Source organism: Sapajus apella, unplaced genomic scaffold, assembly GCF_009761245.1.
Source record: "Sapajus apella isolate SASKATOON/1434 unplaced genomic scaffold, GSC_monkey_1.0 scaffold2, whole genome shotgun sequence".
NCBI classification, from domain to species: domain Eukaryota; kingdom Metazoa; phylum Chordata; class Mammalia; order Primates; family Cebidae; genus Sapajus; species Sapajus apella.
This window is the reverse complement of record NW_022436942.1, coordinates 80,608,366-80,627,554: the sequence shown is the minus strand read 5'-3', so window position 1 is coordinate 80,627,554 and position 19,189 is coordinate 80,608,366. Positions and strand designations below refer to the sequence as shown.

General features: G+C 43.4%; 1 protein-coding gene across 21 annotated transcripts in view; it reads left to right on the top strand.

The window, feature by feature from the left end:
- Positions 1 to 19,189, top strand: part of CLIP1 (CAP-Gly domain containing linker protein 1) — a 142,685-nt gene that overhangs the window by 50,489 nt on the left and 73,007 nt on the right. For 13 of the 21 annotated variants that reach the window (XR_004258148.1, XM_032242597.1, XM_032242692.1 and 10 more), the window contains 6 exons: positions 1,477 to 1,699; positions 6,440 to 6,637; positions 7,202 to 7,305; positions 10,661 to 10,721; positions 12,334 to 12,366; positions 16,305 to 16,409. Coding sequence is in view for 20 of the 21 variants with exons in the window: in XM_032242597.1 (XP_032098488.1) it covers positions 1,477 to 1,699; positions 6,440 to 6,637; positions 7,202 to 7,305; positions 10,661 to 10,721; positions 12,334 to 12,366; positions 16,305 to 16,409 (724 nt within the window). In the remaining variant the exon portion in view is untranslated. The remainder of the gene's footprint in view (positions 1 to 1,476; positions 1,700 to 6,439; positions 6,638 to 7,201; positions 7,306 to 10,660; positions 10,722 to 12,333; positions 12,367 to 16,304; positions 16,410 to 19,189) is intronic. The other 8 variants (XM_032242648.1, XM_032242661.1, XM_032242695.1 and 5 more) reach the window with 3 other exon arrangements.

The window sequence follows — 19,189 nt, the reverse complement described above, 5'->3', positions numbered from 1 at the left end:
TCTTTTCTTAATATTAAAACACTGTAATCCTTTAGAGTCATACATTGCCTGTGTCTACCCAAAAATAGACGTTACTAGTTAATATTTCTCCATGTTTACTTTTTTTCCCCCAGTGCCGTTTTCTTTTTTCTGGGTCTTCTCAATGCTATATTTGCAGAATACCGTATCTTTTTTTTTCATATTTTTATTGATACAAAATTAAAAATTTTCAGTGAACTGGCCAGGCGTGGTGGCTCACACCTGTAACCCTAGCACTTTGGGAGGGTGAGGTGGGTGGATCATGAGGTCGGGAGATTGAGACCGTCCTGGCCAACATGGTGAAACCCCATCTCTGCTAAAAATACAAAAATTAACTGGGCGTGGTGGCACGTGCCTGTAATCCCATCTACTTGGGAGGCTGAATTAGGAGAATCACTTGAACCAGGGAGTCAGAGGTTGCAGTGAGCCAAGATTGCTCCACTGCACTCTAGCCTGGCGACAGACTGAGACTCCGTCTCAAAAAATAAAAATAAAATATCTTCAATGAACATTTGTATTTCTTTTTTTGACTAGATTTTTCCTGTATGTTTAATGAGGCATTTTGTATTTATATTTCTCTACAGTTGATTAAATAGGGGTAGATTTTAATTTTTTTATTTTTATAAATACATATTTTTTACTAATTTTTTTTCAGTAGGTTTTTTGGGAACAGGTAGTATTTGGTTACATGAGTAAGTTCTTTAGTGGTGATATCTGAGATGTCGATGCACCCATCACTGGAGTTTTTTATTTGTTTGTTTTGAGACAGGCTCTTGCCCTGTCACGCAGGCTGGACTACAGTGATTTGATCTTGAGCTACTGCAGCCTCAACTTCCCAGGCTCAAGCGATCCTTTTGTACCACCACACCTGGCTAATTTTTTGTATTTTTTGTAGAGATGGGGGTCTCTCTGTATTGCCCTGGCTGGTCTTGAACTCCTGGGCTCAAGTGATCCCTTGCCTTGGTCTCCCAAAATGCTGAGATTACAGGAGTGAGCCACCACATCTGACTCTTCATGTTTACTTTAATGGATCTACCCAAGTTAGGTGACTGTTTGATTTCTTTTCCTTTTGTTTGGCACAATTTTATTAAAGGTGTTTCCTCTATTGCTAAACTCCTCTGCTGTACGTTTATCAGGTGGTGGAAATATTTATTTCCTTTATGTAGAACCTCAGCAACAGGTGAGTAATCCTGACTCTGTGTATCACCAGTGTGTGTTCTAAAACCATCACTGAGGTGTTAGTTAGCCTACATTGTCACCAGTGTGTGTTCCAAAACCATCATTGAGGTTGTTAGCCTACATACATGTGACTGCTACGTGCTGGTATATAACCCCAGCTTAGTGGTAGAATTTTCAGGAATCCAGCCACAAGTTAGGAGCAGGGAGAGCCTTTTGGTTATAGTTATTATTTCTTGTCACTAAGTTGTTTTTTGTTACTGTTCTTATTGTTCTCTAAAGGTATTTTCAGTGTCAACCCAAATATGGCTTGTTTGCTCCTGTCCACAAAGTTACCAAGATTGGCTTCCCTTCCACTACACCAGCCAAAGCCAAGGCCAACGCAGTGAGGCGAGTGATGGCGACCACACCCGCCAGCCTGAAGCGCAGCCCTTCTGCCTCCTCCCTCAGCTCCATGAGCTCAGTGGCCTCCTCTGTGAGCAGCAGGCCCAGTCGGACAGGACTAGTAAGCTCCCTTTCTCATTACCTGCCTCCACTTTCCAGGCATGACTAAGGCCCGTGGGCAGTGCCCCTGCTTTGCTGCTTTCCTGCTTTGCTTGTCCTTGTGCTGAATGTTGCTTGCAGCTTGCTGTGAAAGCCCTTGCCAAGTAAGTTTTGAAAAATGTAACTCCAGCAAGAATACATCTTTTAAAATCAGAAAGCATTTTTAATAGCCCTTTTCAGATTCTTTTTTTTTTTTTTTTTTTTTTTTGGGACGGAGGTTCGCTCTTGTTACCCAGGCTGGAGTGCAATGGCGCGATCTCGGCTCACCGCAACCTCCGCCTCCTGGGTTCAGGCAATTCTCCTGCCTCAGCCTCCTGAGTAGCTGGGATTACAGGCACGTGCCACCATGCCCAGCTAATTTTTTGTAGTTTTAGTAGAGACGGGGTTTCACCTGTTGACCAGGATGGTCTCAATCTTTTGACCTCGTGATCCACCCGCCTCGGCCTCCCAAAGTGCTGGGATTACAGGCGTAAGCCACCGCACCCGGCCCTTTTCAGATTCTTAAAAGCTTAAAAATACATCTGTTTTTGGTGAATCTGTGTAACTACTGCTTACTCTAATATAGGGGTCAAATTATTATTATTTTTTCTTTTTTTTTTGACCATTTTACTGTATTAATCTGTTTTCATAAGGGGTCAAATTATTTTCTATCAGATTATTTTAGGACAAAATGATGGGAACATTGGAGAGATGCTTTTCTTCAAGTCCATAGATCTGTCTCTCTCTCTCTGTCTCTTTTTTTCTTTTGAGTCAGGGTCTTACTGCTTCCCAGCCTCAACACCCCAGGCTCAAGCAATCCTCCTGCCTCAGCCTCCTGGTAGTTGGGACTGCTGGTACATATCACCATGCCTGTCTAATTGTTCTTTTATTTATTTATTTATTTATTTTTTGAGAAAGAGTTTCGCTCTTGTTGCCCAGGCTGGAGTGCAATAGTGCAATCTAGGCTCTCCGCAACCTCCACCTCCCAGGTTCAAGTGATTGTCCTGCCTCAGCCTCCCAAGTAGCTGGGAATATAGGCATATGCCACCATGCCTGGCTAATTTTTTGTATTTTTAGTAGAGGTGGGGTTTCTCCATGTTGGCCAGACTGGTCTCGAACTCCTGACCTCAGATGTTCTGCCCTCCTTGGCCTCCCAAAATTCTGGGATTATAGGCATGAGCCACCGCACCCAGCGTAATTTTTTTTTCTTTATAGAGAGAGGGTTCCACTATGTTGCCCAGGCTGGTCTCAAATTTTTAGGCTTAAGCGATCCTACTGCCTTGGACTTCCAAAGTTTTGGAATTACAAGCGTGAGCCCCCACTCCCAGCCTATTTTTCTCTTTGACTTCAAATAATTTTAGGAACTGAAGTGTTTTGAGAAAAGGTGTGTTCCTAGGATTTTAATATTATATTAAGACAACCTAACCTACTGGAACCAGTTAGTGTGTGGAGTGTCCCTGACTTGAACCAGAGGACACTAAAAGGAACTTTTGGAGCTGGAAGAGTATACTGGGAAAGCCCTGTTTTGATTACTCTCTTCTTTTCATCTTCTTCTGGTCCTTTTTCCTCTCTCCCCCTTTTTCCTGTTTAAACAGTAAAAATAGAATCACCAGTAATAACATAGGCAACACCTCATTCTGTTTGTTAATGTAGTATTTTATTCGGGTCAAAAGCCCTGCCCATAAGTTTATTTCCTAGAAGTGGGACAAATACTGATTAAGTTAGAAGTGGCAGCCTCAGACTCTCCTCCAGACTGAGTTCAGGTCTCCGCTATGTATCGGGGAAGCACAGGCCATGAGCCAGGATGGTGCGTGGTGCCATGGGGAGGAGGGTGGTTAGCCCAGGGTCTCTCGGGGCCTGCTCTTCCATTGTCGTCAGGCAGAGGAGAGATAGGTGCTGAAATCTTTACGTGGGGCTGTGCTCCTCTGCCAGCCAGCTAGGCTTTCCTCCTCTATATTCAGGTAGGATAAGCACTGCTCGAAGCATTTCCGTTTGCATATGAAAAGAAAGCCTGTGTCTTCAACAGAAAAATTACTTTTATGAGAAAAGTGTGACAAGAACAGTGGATTGAAGAAGAACCCCAAACCCCTGAGTTGAGACAAAGTTTTTAAAATGTAGGTCAGAAACTCATACATACATCTTTCCTCCTGTGCTATTCTTTGAACAGTTCCATGGAAGGGCCTATTCCGGATTAGGAAATTTCTTGAGAATTTTTATTACCTTGTAATTGTGTCCATTTCTTTGGGAAATACCAAGTTCTCCCGATTCCCACCAATTTCTCCTCTTATTTTTCAGACCAATTCTCATACCTCTTAGCTCACCTAATTCAGTGAAAATTGACAAAAGAGACATGAGTTTCTGTATCTTGTGAGACAGCTTATTTTTGTGTCTTTATGGTTTCTAAGTCAAAAGTCACCATATGATAAAGATATAATGTCATTTCAATTATTTTGCTCAGAAATGTACTTCTGTTTTAGAAAAACAAAAATTGAAAAAAAAAATTTTTTGAGACGGATTCTCCCACTGTCGCCCAGGCTATAGTGCAGTGGCGTGATCTTGGTTCGCTGCAATCTCCGCCTCCTGGGTTCAAGCAATTCTCCTGCCTCAGCCTCCCAAGTAGCTGGGACTACAGGCGTGCGCCACCACACCCAGCTAATTTTGTTTTATTTTTATTAGAGACGGGGTTTCACCATGTTGGCCAGGATGGTCTCGATCTCCTGACCTTGTGATCCACCCGCATTGGCCTCCCAAAGTGCTGGGATTACAGGTGTGAGCCACTGCACCTGGCCAAAAAAGTAAAATTTTCCTTTTTTTTTTTTGAGACTGAGTTTCACTCTGTCGCCCAGGCTGGAGCGCAGTGGCGTAACTTCAGCTCATGGCAACCTCTGCCTCCCAGGTTCAAGTGATTCTCCTGCCTCAGCCTCCCAAGTAGCTGGGATTACAGGCGCCTGCCACTACACCCAGCTACTTTTTTTTGTATTTTTAGTAGAGACGGAGTTTCACCATGTTGGCCAGTCTGGTCTTGAACTCCTGGCCTCAAGCGATCCAACTACCTTGGCCCCCCAAAGTGCTGGGATTACAGGCATGAGCCACCGTGCCCAGCCCATTGTTTGTTTTTATTTTTATTTTTTATTTTGTTGAGATGAGTCTCACTGTTGGCCAGGCTGGAGTGCAGTGATGCGATCTGAGCTCACTGCAACCTCTGCCTCCTGGGTTCAAGTGATTCTCCCTCCTCAGCCTCCTTAGTAGCTGTGATTACAGGCGTGCTCCGCCATGCCTAGCTAATTTTTGTATTTTAAGTATAAACTGAGTTTCACCATGTTGTCCAGTCCAGTCTCGAACACCTGATTTCAGGTGATCCACCCACCTTGGCCTCCCAAAGTCCTGGGATTAGAGGTGTGAGCCACCATGCCTGGCCAATTCATTCTTTAACCACAGTGACTTAGTGTTTCCATGTTCACCGCTGTTGGGCTCTATACATCTAGTCAAGGTTTGGAGTCTTATTTCTCATCACCAACCTCATTTCTTGTGCATGTTGATTTTTGCATGGTACTTTCTTTCTTGTCATGGCAATAGCCAAAACCCAACTTTGAAAGACATGATGCTATTGAAAGGATGGTAGGACAATCTAATGATGAGACAGAATTGCCTCGAACTAGTAGTTTGCATGGTGTCCTGCAGATGTCGCTGTGTTTCTCTTGAAAATTTAAAACCTCTTGCAGTGCACTGGTGAGTTTGCTCCTCATGCTGGGGCATCTCTGCACATGGTTTGGGAACCACACATTTAATGAATTCAGAAAGAAATATTAGCAAGAGAAGGTATAATTTAGCTATATAATGAAATTGAAAGGTCAGGGTCAAATGATTAAAAAAGACAAGAGGAGTTTCCTTCCAGTATGTTTAAGTAATTTCAAGAACTTTGACTAAATGAAACAGCAAAGGGCAATTTGGGTTTGATTAGATTCTTTTGTAGCTCTCAAGTTGCCGGGTTGTTAATTGAAGAAAGATCCTAGCTGTACATCTGCATCCTGTGCGTCTTGCAGCAAGGTCCTAGGGAAACTGATGAAGAGAAGAGCTTTCAGGTGACAGCTGCAGCTCTGACTGCAGAAGATGAAGTTAAGGCTGACTTGGTCTGGAGTCAGCAGTGGCTCAGAGGATGGCCTTTGGCTGGGCATGGTGGTTCACACCTGTAATCCCAGCACTTTAGAGTTTGAGAACAGCCTGGTGAACATGGCGAAACCCTGTCTCCACTAAAAATACAAAAATTAGCTGGGCGGTAGTGGTGTACGCCTGTGATCCCAGCTACTTGGGAGGCTGAGGCAGGAGAATCACTTGAACGCAGTGAGCGAGATCGCACCACTGCACTCCAGCTACTTTTTGTATTTTTAGTAGAGTTGGGGTCTTAACCATGTTGGCCAGGTCTCAAACTCTTGGCCTCAAGTGAGCCACCTGCCTTGGCCTCCTGAAGTGCTGGGATTACAAGTGTGAGCCACCACACCCAGCTGGTGTGCTCTCTTTACACTGATGTATTCTTTGTGAGATTTATAGACAGAAGGCCCATGCTTTCCTGTGTTTTTGAGGAAGCCTTTCCTAATCCTGGCCAGCCTGCTAGCTGGAGCAGTGCCCTTGCTTTGCCAAGCAGATGCCCACCATGTATGCATCACACCTCCCTCTCATTCCTGACAGCATCATCTCCCTTCACTTCTCTAACTTTCCTTTGCAGTTGACTGAAACCTCCTCCCGTTACGCCAGGAAGATCTCCGGTACCACTGCCCTCCAGGAGGCCCTGAAGGAGAAGCAGCAGCACATTGAGCAGCTGCTGGCGGAACGGGATCTGGAGAGGGCGGAGGTGGCCAAGGCCACAAGCCACGTTGGGGAGATAGAGCAGGAACTAGCTCTGGCCCGGGATGGACATGACCAGGTGAAGTCTGACCTTGTTGTGGAGATGATGATAATTTCTAATCCACTGAGGAGGGCCAGAAGCATGCCTGGTGCTTGGCACCAAGGAGCTATCCTTGAGAGCACTGGAAATGGGTGTACATTTCTTTGCTGTGTTTGCTTGAAAGCTACGACCTGGGGTGCCAGTTTCTGTGATCACAGAGATGAAGTTTTCTTCTTGATTCTACTTTAGTGTCTGGTCTTTGTGTCTGGGTCTTTTGGCCTGTGTTAGGCCAGCTTGGTTACTAGGACCTTACCAATGATTACAGCTGCTGTTTGTGGATTACTCTTAATATGTGTTTCAGTTTCAAACAAGATGAGTGTTATTTTAACATTGCCCTTTATCGCTTTAATGGTGTGGTATTTCATTATCTATCTTCCAGGAAAGCTGTCAAGAATAAACTATTAAAATAGAAAAAGCATATTAACATAAGGTTTTAGAGTAACGCCCACCCACCGTGGTAACCCAGAGCTCTTTGGGGAAGTATCTTTGGGTCTGTATCTGGGTCAAAAATAGCCCTTTAACTGACATCCTTGCCTTCCCCAGCATGTCCTGGAATTGGAAGCCAAAATGGACCAGCTGAGAACAATGGTGGAAGCTGCTGACAGGGAGAAGGTGGAGCTTCTCAACCAGCTGGAAGAGGAGAAAAGGTGACCTCAGACTGTTTCCTGGTGGAAGTGTGGCCTTTTCCTTTTTTTTTTTTTTTTTTGAGATGGAGTCTAGCTCTGTTGCCAGGGTTACAGTGCAGTGGTGCGATCTCAGCTCACTGAAATCTCTGCCTCCCAGGTTCAAGTGATTCTCCTGCCTTAGCCTCCCAAGTAGCTGGGATTACAGGCACACACCACCATGCCCGGCTAATTTTTTTTGTACTTCAGTAGAGATGGGATTTCAACGTGTTGCTCAGGCTGGTCTCGAACTCCTGAGCTCAGGCAATCTACAATCTGCCCGCCTCAGCCTCCCAAAGTGCTGGGATTACAGGCATGAGCCACTGTACCAGTGGTCTTTTCCCTTTAAATGATCTTAGAAGACAATTTCCTATTAATAACCATGTTGCTATCAACCCTTAGAACCAAAGGAATGACTATCTAGCAGAAGTTGAACTCTCCCATACCGTGTGAAGAGGGTCTGCTTTGATTCAACTTTTTAAAAGAAGTTTGGAATAATTTAGACATGGCCCAATTATCCGGGCATGGTGACTCCAAGCCTGTAATCCCAGCACTTTGGGAGGCTGAGGCAGGTGGATCATGAGGTCAGTAGTTCAAGACCAGCCTGGCCAAGATGGTGAAACCCAATCTCTACTAAAAAAAAAAAAAAAAAAAGAAAAAGAAAAGAAAAAATACAAAAATTAGCCAGGTGTGGTGGCGGGCACCTGTAATCCCATCTGCTCAGGAGGCTGAGGCAGGAGAATCTCTTGAACCCAGGAGGCAGAGGTTGCAGTGAGCCGAGATCACGCCACTGCACTCCAGACTGTGTGACAGCGAGACTCCGTCTTTAAAAAAAAAAAAAAAAAAAGACAAAACCTGATTAATGTAACGTATTTCTTGAGCCATGATGCATTCCAAACATCCTCTTGAGGGTAGCCGTTATCAGAATTGTGGTGGTCATTCCCAACCAGTTTTCACCTGGAACTGGTTTCCTGGTTTTCTAGGTTTGAGTTACCTTGTGTTTATGAATTGTATTACGTCTGGTGAGTGACATAAGGTTCCTGTACTTGAGAAATTCAGTACTTTATTAGGAAAACAGAATTCTCACCTGTGAAACAATTAGAGAATTACAGGGGTCCGTATGAAATAAAATATTAAATGGTGTGAGACAGAGACTTAAGTTTGGCTCTTATAAAGGAAACTTTCAGTCTGGGTGTAGTGATTCACACCTGTAGTCCCAGCCCTTTGGGAGGCTGAGGCAGGCAGATTGCTTTGAGTCCAGGAGTTCGAGACCAGCCTGGGCAACTTGGCAAAACCCTGTCTCTACTAAGAAGAAAAAGAAAAATTAGCCAGACCTGGTGGCACATGCCTATAGTCCCAGTTACTCAGGAGGCTGAGGTGGGAGAATCACCTGAGCTCAGGAGATCAAGGCTATAGTGAGCCGAGATTGCACCACTGTACTTCAGCTGGACAAGCATAGTAAGACCCTGTCTCAGAAACAAAGGAACTTTCTTGAGCCCATGAACAGACACAGTCTCTGAAAAAAATGTCTGCATGGAAATGATTTGAACATCCCTGGGTTATGGGACATTTGTCTCTGTGGATTTAATGCCATCTTCTGTCATTTCAGAAAACAGTGACTTAATTCAGTAATAATTTAATGTTGCTGTGTGCTTATGCCAGTCATAAGCAATGTTGTAGTCAGGGGTCACAGTGAGGATATACTACCATCACTTACTTTCTCACTGGAGAGAGAAACACTATACTTAGGAAATTCTCTTCATATTTAAAAAAAGGCTACAAGTAAACAGGAGACAGTGATAGACCCTCTAGGCCCTTCTGAATTCCATGGTACCAGTTCCATTTGCTTCCATTCTTTTGTCAAAAATTTATGGCTGGCTGCGGTGGCTCACGCCTGTAATCCCAGCACTTTGGGAGGCCGTAGTGGGTGGATCACTTGAGGTCAGAAGTTTGAGACCTACCTGGCCAACACAGTAAAACCTCGTCTCTACTAAAAATACGAAAAGCAGCTAGGCCTAGTGGTACATGCCTGTAATCCCAGCTAACTTGGGAGGCTGAAGCAGGAGAATCACTTGAACCCAGGAGGCAGAGGTTGCAGTGAGCTGAAATTGAGCCACTGTACTCCAGCCTGGGTGACAGAGTGAGACTCCATCCAAAAAGAAAGAAAAATATTATCTTTTGAGATAGGGTCTCACTGTCAGTCAGGCTGAAGTGCAGTGGTGTGATCATGGCTCACTGCAGCCTTGACGTCCCTGACTCAAGGGATCTTCCTACCCCAACCTCTCAAATAGCTAGGACTACAGGCACATGCCATCATGCCTGGCTAATCTTTATGTTTTTGTAGAGATGGGGTTTTGCCATATTGCCGAGGCTGGTCTCAAACTGAGCTCAGGCAATCTGCCCATCTTAGCTTCTCAAAGTGCTGGAATTACAGGTTTTTTTTTGTTTTGTTTTTTTTTCCTTTTCTTTTTTGAGACAAGGTCTCACTCAGTTGCCCAGCCTGGACTGCAGTGATACAATCATAACTCACTGCAGCCTTGACTGCTGGGGCTCAAGAGATCTTCCCACCTCAGTTTCCCAAGTAATCGAGATCACAGGTGCACGCTACCACACCTGGCTAATTTTTTAGTATTTTGGTAGAGATGGGGTTTTGTCATGTTGCTTAGGCTGCTCTCAAACTCCTGGTCTTAAGCAGTTCTCCCACCTTGGCCTCCCAAGGTACAAAGATGCATTTTTAAACTTGCTATGTCTCTAAGGCATTTCTTGCTGCTGTCTGCTTGAATTCACCAGAGTAGTGATTATAGATTTTATTTTATTTTATTATTTATTTATTTATTTATTTATTTTTGAGACGGAGTTTCACTCATGTTACCCAGGCTGGAGTGCAATGGCGCGATCTCGGCTCACCGCAACCTCCGCCTCCTGGGTTCAGGCAATTCTCCTGCCTCAGCCTCCTGAGTAGCTGGGATTACAGGCACGCGCCACCATGCCCAGCTAATTTTTTGTATTTTTAGTAGAGACGGAGTTTCACCATGTTGACCAGGATGGTCTCGATCTCTTGACCTTGTGATCCACCCGCCTCGGCCTCCCAAAGTGCTGGGATTACAGGCTTGAGCCACCACGCCCGGCCTAGATTTTATTTTTTTAATACAAGGACTGGGTCTCACTATGTGTCCCCAGCAGGTCTTGAACTCCTGGCCTCAAGCAATCCTCCTACCTCTGCCTCCCAAATTGCTGGGATTACAGGAGTGAGCTACCATACCCAGCGTGATTTTTTTTTTTTTTTTTTTAGAGAAGAGTGTTACTTTCTTAAGTGTTTTGTTTGGGTTTTATTCCACAGGAAGGTTGAGGACCTTCAGTTCCGGGTTGAAGAAGAATCAATTACCAAAGGTGATCTTGAGGTAAAACCCCTCCAGCTCTCTTAAAACTTTTATGGGTGTCAGTATTCAGAAACATGGGTGAAATAATGTGCCAACTGAAATGAGTGGCCAGAACAGTCAGCTGAGGAAGCGGCAGGGGAAACCCTGGCCTCTCTGGCCATGTTGGGTTCTGGAGGGCAGCTTCGTGGTAACAGTGCTGGTCCTTGAGCCTGTGATTTTGTGTCCCACTTCCTATGGCAGAGTGAAATTTGCACTACTCTTTTCTCATGCTTCAGAATTCAAAACCATGAACTGAATTTCATCGTCATAAATCTGGCAGTGTGTCCTTAACTTAAAGCAGTCCTGAAGTGAGACTTACTTAACGTTCCTCTGATGATTACAAAAGGCATTTTAAATTTGTCATAGTAGTCCATAACAGGCCAGGTACAGTGGCTCATGCCTGTAATCCCAGCACTTTGGGAGGCCAAGGTGGGTGGATCACCTGAGGTCAGGAGTTCGAAACCAGCCTGGCTAACATGGTGAGAACCTGACTCTACTAAAAATATAAAATTAGCCAGGCATGATGGCGGGTGCCTGTAATCCCAGCTACTCGGGAGGTGGAGGCAGAAGAATTGCTTGAACCCGGGAGGTGGAGGTTGCAGTGAGCTGAGATCACGCCACTAAACTCCAGCCTAGGGGACAGAGCAAGACTTCGTCTCAAAAAGAAAAAAAATAGTTCATAACAAAGCTTTTCGCTTTATCTCAGCTTTGCTTTTTCAGTTGCAAGAGAAATCCTTTTATAAACCTATAAAAGGAATAAATTATGTATTCTAATTGGTGACTTTTTTTAAAAAAAAGTAATTAGAGCAAAAACTAAGAACACTTTATATTTCAGCTTCCTTTACTTCCATGACATTTGTAGAATTCATGGATTTTCCTTTAGTGTCAGGTTTCTCATCCCTTCTTAACAATTTATTCATATTAGTTTTTAAATTAGACACTAGAATTAAATGATTTTGATGGTTTTAAGCCATTGCTAGATATATGACAAATGTAAATCATTCAGTTTTTCAAATTTTCCAGATTTGTGGTTCTGTAGTCTACAATATTTTAGTAAAAATTGCACTTAACTGTGCATTTCCCAAATACTCAGTTTTACTACAATTTTAGAGTCTGTTGGCTGCCCACACCATGCTTAAATTTGAGAGGCACTTCCAAACAACAACTCTGATTTCTGTGGAAATAAATGTATCTTTACAGTTAACCCAAGAGCAAGGGGAACATTTTCTGGGTTCTAGTTGTATGGGGCCCAGAATTTAACGGTTATCAGTTTAATAGATATCTTCTTCACTCATTTCATATACAGCCACATTTCTTTAGTCGACTTTTGTGTTGTTCTCATCCGTTTAAAAACACCCCAAAGTCTCATTAGAAGTTTCATATCATCATCTAATTCATATAAAATATAGCCTATGGTGTCTTGGGGAGGGTCCAGTTAAAATAATTTACATTAGCTCTAGGCTTGTATAGTCTGTCTGATAAACTTACTTGAAATTAATCAAATAAAGTTATCTTGAAACCCTAACACATATTGAAACTTTAGTGGAATCTCTTTTTTGTTGTTGTTTAATTTATTTTATTTTTTTGCTGATAGCAAAAGAGCCAGATTTCTGAAGATCCTGAGAATGTAAGAGGGCACTTAACTGTGTGGATATTTCCCTTGTTAACAAAGATTGATCACAGATTAAAATGCTTATTGATAATACTCAAACATTAACTCCGTAATCTGACCTTGGGACATTGACCTTAATATTTCTGTGCATGTGGCTTTCAAAGCAGTTACATTTATATCCTGAAGAAATTGTATGTAATGACTAAGCTCCGCAAATTGATGTGTTTAATGAATAGGCCAATGTTTGCTTTATAAATAATTTTGCCAGAAAAGGGGGATAAGAAGTTTTTGTCTGGAAACTTGGCCTTCTTCATCTAATTCATAATGTGTTCTAATTTTAGTGGCATTATTCCAAAAAAGATGATATCTGACTGGAGCATAAAACATCCTAGATGTAAAGTTGTGGGAATTCTGGGGAAGTTTCCAAGGTGTCTAATTTTGCTTCCCATGAGAAGAAAGGGGATTGTGAGGCTGGTGGCTGTCCCAGAGCTGACTGGCTGCCTTTTCAGTGTGCCCCCTGCCACTGACCAGTGCCCACCAGTGCAGCTGATGAGACATTCAAACTTCCTTTTGTTTCTACAGTATTTTCCTTAGTTGTGAACCTAGAGGCAAGCATTTGTCAGTGAAGACACAGTATGTTTTAAATTGTTATTACTGAAGTGAGAGTTTTCTAGCTGTAGCATTACTAGGTATGCAGGTGTTTTACTTTTCTTCCTCTAAGTCCATACACCCAGTACAAGTCCTTGCCATGTTGTCTCCAGAGCATTGCTTCCTGGTGTACCCTGCCAGCTGTGCTGCTGGTTGTAAAGAACCTGGAAATGTTTTGCTTTGAATTACTGCCGCATTAGAAGGAATTTAAAGAATGACATTACTTCCTACCACCTCCTGGCTCCTGAAATAAACAGCTCAAGACTAAACTTTTGGCCTGGCGCTGTGGATTATACCTATAATCCCAGCACTTTGGGAGGCTGAGGCTGGCAGATCACCTAAGGTCAGGAGTTTGAGACCAGCCTGGCCAACATGGTAAAACCCCATCTCTACTAAAAATATAAAAATTAGCCAGGTGTGGTGGTGCACACCTGGAATCCCAGCTACTAGGCAAGCTGAGGCAGGAAAATCTCTTGAATCCAAGAGGCAGAGGTTGCAGTGAGCAGAGATCACATCATTGCATACCAGCCTGGGCAACAAGAGCAAAACTTCATCTCAAAAAAAAAAACAAAAAACAAACAAACCTGAACTTTCTGAAAGGTCTTTGTTCTAAAGGGTTCCTTTTTGTGAAGCTACTTCAGTGATCTGGGTCTCTTCTTTTCTTCCAAAACAGGCTCCCGCTGCCCTCGGTGTCAGTCTGCATGGGATTCCCGCCCCCGCCCCCCCCCCCCCCCCCTCTTGTGCGCTTCTCACAAAGCCTTTGCTTTCCTTCTCAATCCCCTGTCCCAGGACTTTCCTCTTGGGATACTCTGTGTCTTATTCTAAGAAAGGAATGATTTTTACAAGGAGGGTTATCCTGCTCAGTGTCACATTTTTAGAGAGTGCTGCGACATGGAAGTGGATCACTAGTTCACTCGTGGCTGATTGACCACCTAAGGTCAGGAGTTCAATACCAGCCTGGCCAACATGGTGAAACCCTGCCTCTACTAAAATATAAAAGTTAGCTGGGTGTGGTAGTGCTCACCTGTAATCCCAGCTACTAGGGAGGTTGAGGCACTGTAGAACCCTAGATAATGTGTATATAGACCCATCAGTAAGGAGGCGTTGGCCACGCTCATCTGGAAGATCTCTGAATGGGGAGGAGATCACATTAAATGTATGTTTGCAGGCCGGGCGCGGTGGCTCAAGCCTGTAATCCCAGCACTTTGGGAGGCCGAAGCGGGTGGATCACGAGGTCAAGAGATCGAGACCATCCTGGTCAACATGGTGAAACCCCGTCTCTACTAAAAATACAAAAAATTAGCTGGGCATGGTGGTGCATGCCTGTAATCCCAGCTACTCAGGAGGTTGAGGTAGGAGAATTGCCTGAACCCGGGAGGCGGAGGTTGCGGTGAGCCAAGATCGCGCCATTGCACTCCAGCCTGGGTAACAAGAGCGAAACTCCATCTCAAAAAAAATAAATAAAATAAATAAATGTATGTTTGCTTTTTATCTGGAAATAGCGACCTTTTACCCAGAGGACACTTAACTGTGTCAAGAGAAGAAAGGTTCTAGTGCCTTTCCTTTTTCCTACTACTGTAGTTTTGGATTTCAGTTCTTGAGGCTGTGACCTCAATTATGTAGATCAGGATTAGATTCTTTTCTTTTAAAAGCGGGGAAATTGAACAGTGTCCATCCAAGGCACATACGGACCAAGGGGACTATCCAGACAGTTAGGGCTTGAATTATATTCCATTATTTTGTGGAGTATACAGAGTTGAAGCAGGTGATGAACTGAAAAAACAAATTTTTGTTCACCTTTTAAATATCCCATGATGGTCCATCGATACCTGGTTTACAAGCAAAGTGACCTCTTGAATGCATTGAAGTCCCTGAGTCCCACTGGAATGAGTGAAGATATTTGTAACCTTCACTTTAACATTCCTCCCTCTACTGAAGCTCTGCACCACTTTGTGTCACTTTGTTTAGAGTCTGTTGTCATTTTTTCATTGCCTGTTAATTGTCCAGATTGACACGTCAGTTAGAACCACAAATTATTTAAATTACTGCAAGTAAATGACAGCTGCTGAGAGCAGCCCTGCGGGTGGGGACCTCGTCAGTCGCTTATTCTGATAATGGGTAACCTCTTGTGTAGGAGAGATGAGGGTGGGAAGAGATACATTTGGACCCAGATTATTTCGAATTGATTAAGATTCTGCTGCACTTAAACATGTTGGAGATTATCCTCTGTGTTCCCCATCAGGCTACATCCAAGTGCCTGATAGTGGAGAGAGCAGAATATCTGAGTTAACAGAAGTTTTAAATCACATTACTAACTCACCAGCTGTTTTTGCATGAGTTCAAACTCATGTCTTTGGATTGAGTTGCCATTTTACGTGTGAGTAATAAAAACAACTTCATCTTAAGGTAAAAATAATAAACCCCTTACCAATTTGGGCTAAACTTTCCTCCTGCCCTGAGCCTCTTAACTGGCCTGCTTCAGAGATGGAGATGATAGAGGATAATTATTACTAAATTTTCTCTTTTTAATTATGGTTCCTTTTTTCCCTCCCTGGAGCCAACTAGCCTTTGGGAAATCCACTGCTGGAAGGAAACTAGAGCTTCCATGGCCCTTTCCCGGTCATAATAGGAATGTTGCTGAGGACCTAACTCAGATCCTTTTCACCCATTTCTGCAGAGGCTGCTAGCGTGATTTCCTTAGCTCTAGTTTCCAGATTCCTTCTTTTGGGGTTACTATTTGACCTTTATTTATGTCAGGTTATATGCTAGGGTGCACAGATCTGCTCTAAGGACCTATTGAACACTTTTAAAATTTATGACATTATCTTTGCCATATTTAGATGACAGTGATGGTGATGATCATTCTGAGGGTCAATATACCTTTTAAAGTTATCGAGTCAGTTACATACACATTAATGTCAAGTAGCCTTTGTGGGGTAGAGGGAAAATGATAGTTTAGAGGGAGGGATATTAACTATTCTAATTGGTGCTGATAAACTTCACTTACCAATATTACTTATATTTGGCTGCATGCCTCTGACACTTCATCTGGCCTCATGTGTTTCCATTTTTTCTTTCTGTACAGACTAGCCCATGCCCCCTGCCCACCAGCATCCTTTGTCCATGGTATTCATCCTCACTGCCCACCTCATCTCACCTCCACCTCTTCCCTTCTCCATTCCCCTTTTGTTCATCCTTTGGCAGAAGGTACTGGTGGCTCAGCCTGCATGCCGCTCTCTCTCCTCTCGTGCTGGCATGTCATGGTGGCACTGTTGTGTTCTCTTCCTCTTCCTTTTTACTAACAGACGCAGACCAAACTGGAGCATGCCCGCATTAAGGAGCTTGAACAGAGCCTGCTCTTTGAAAAGACCAAAGCTGACAAACTCCAGAGGGAGTTAGAAGACACTAGGGTAATGCTTTTCACTATTTAATGAAGCAGACCCATGCATGTGAATGGTGGACGCCTCAGGTGACATGCTTTATAGTGGCCTGAGCCTTGACCCAGTGGTTCAACCTGAGTTTGGTCTTGTTACTGTTCAGGTGTTCGTGAGATGAGACTGATGAGTAGGAACAGGTGTTTTATATTTAGTCTTTTGTCAAAAGTAAAGACTGGTTCCTTTGGTAACCCAACCAAATCAAGATCAGAAACTTTACAACTGAATAAACAAACGGGTATAACTGTATTTGAAGTTGTTTATATTAATGCCATGAAACGCATTTCTCCAGCTGGCCACAAGCAGTCAATTGTCCTCTTGTTCTCATATTTCTAGTTATTAGGCTTTCTAAATAATTTTTTGTTACTGTTGTTTTACTTTAGCTCTTTTCCTGCCTTCTTCCCTGGTCTCATGGGAGAAGGAAATGGAAACATGGGCTCTGTTTAATGAGAGTTAAGGACTTTCACCCCAGTTACCTTTTTATTTCGGAAGGCTGATCTCTGCATCTTCCTGCTTTCTGTCACTCAGGGGATTGAAACCTCAGTGAATGCCAGATGCAGTGGCTCATGCCTCTAATCCCAGCACTTTGGGAGGCTGAGGCAGGTGGATCACTTGAGGTCAGGAGTTTGAGACCAGCCTGGCCAATATGGTAAAACCCTGTCTCTACTGAAAATACAAAAATTAGCTGGGCCTGATGGTATGTGCCTGTAATCTCAGCTACATGGGAGGCTGAGGCAGGAGGATTGCTTGAACCTGGGAAGCAGAGGTTGCAGTGAGCTGAGATTACTCCATTGTACTCCAGCCTGGGCGACAGAGTGAGACTCAATCTAAAAATACAAAAACAAAAAACAAAAAAAACCTCAGTTGTCAGGAGGGAAATGTATGTTGGGAACAGAATGGCTTCTTCCTGCCCCCAGCTCATTGTGGTTGGCCCTTGGAGCCAGGACATTAGTCATGTTTTAGCTTATTTATATATTAAAGCACCTATATAGTGCGAACTTCATGCCAGACATTATTGTGTCTTTACAAGTATTCAGTCTCAACACAACCCTAGGAGGTAGGGAGTATTAGTGTCCCCATTTTACAGACAAGAAAACTGAGGCACAGGGAAGTTAAGTAACTTGCCTAAGATAAAACAGCAAGTAGTAATAGTGGAGGCAGGATTTGCTTCTAGGCCATTTGGCCTCAGAGCGTGTGCTCTTAAAGACCACAAGATGGAGTCTGTCTATTATGGAAGTTGTTTTGTGTTTAAAGATTAAGAAATAGTCAGTTACATATAAAATATATATTCATATACCCTTTTAAATAATGAATTTTTCTGTCAGTGACTAAATTGCCCAGATTCTTAACTTCAGAATTTAAAAAATTACTCTGTTTCTAATCAAATTTGCTATCCTGATTTTTAAAAAAAATTTCTAGTGTTTGTAGAAATTTCTCATGTTGAGAATTCACTGACTAATCTAAAAATCTAGACAATTTTTCTTTTCTAAATCATACGTTTTTATTTCTTAAGAAGAAGTAACATGTTCTTTTGGCCCCTAAACTAAAGATTTCTTCTGTGTATTCGGCAAGAAAACAACAACAACAAAAAAAAGTGGGCCAGGCACAGCGTCTCATGCCTGTAATCCCAGCACTTTGGGAGGCGGAGACAGGAGGATCGCCTGAGTCCAATAGCTCAAAACCAGTCTGGGTAAGGTGGTGTGACACCCTGCCTCTACAAAAAATAAAAAAATTAGCTGGCTGTAGTGGCTACACGGGAGGCTGAGGTGGGAGGATCTCTTGAGCCCAGGAGGTTGAGGCTGCAGTGAGCCATGTTCATGTCTCTGAACTCCAGCCTGGGTGACAGAGCAAAACCCTGTTTTAAAAAAAAATGAGGCCGGGCGCAGTGCAGCTCACGCCTGTAATCCCAGCACTTTGGGAGGCCGAGGCAGGGGGATCATGAGGTCAGGAGTTGGAGATCAGCCTGACCAAGATGGTGAAACGCCGTCTCTACTAAAAATACAAAAATTAGCCAGGTGTGGTGGCACACACCTGTAATCCCAGCTACTTGGGAGGCTTGAACCCAGGAGGCGGAGGTTACAGTGAGCCTAGATTGCGCCATTGTACTCCAGTCTGGGCAACAAGAGTGAAACTAAAAAAAAAAAATTTTTTTTAATGTGGTAATTTCGTGCTGTTTCTTATTAACTTAGAGCCAAATAATTGATCTGGGAAAAACAATGGACTAATGAGATTGAGTTCCTTTAGTGTGATGGCTGTTGAAGTAATAAATTTTTTTTAAACAAGTAAGCTCCTCTCCCATGTCTTAGTTTCATCGGCAAACAATTTTGATGTTTTTTTTTTCCCCGCTCTAGATAAGAAAGCATTCATTTACACCATGGTTTATCTAAGTATTTCAGTTTAAAGCTTATATCAGCTGGGCACAGTGGCTCAAGCCTGTAATCCGAGCACTTTGGCTTTGGGAGGCTCGGGCAGGCAGATCACCTGAGGTCAGGAGTTTGTGACCAACTTGGCCAACATGGAGAAACCGCGTCTCTACTAAAAATACAAAAATTAGCCGGGCGTGGTGGCACATGTCTGTAATCCCAGCTACTCGGGAGTCAGAGACAGGAGAATTGCTTCAACCAGCAGGACAGAGGTTGCAGTGAGCTGAGATCCCGCCACTGCACTCCAGCCTGGGTGACAAAGTGAGACTGCACTCCAGCCTGGGTGACAAAGTGAGACTGTCTCAAAAAAAAAAAAAAAAAAAAAAAAAAAAA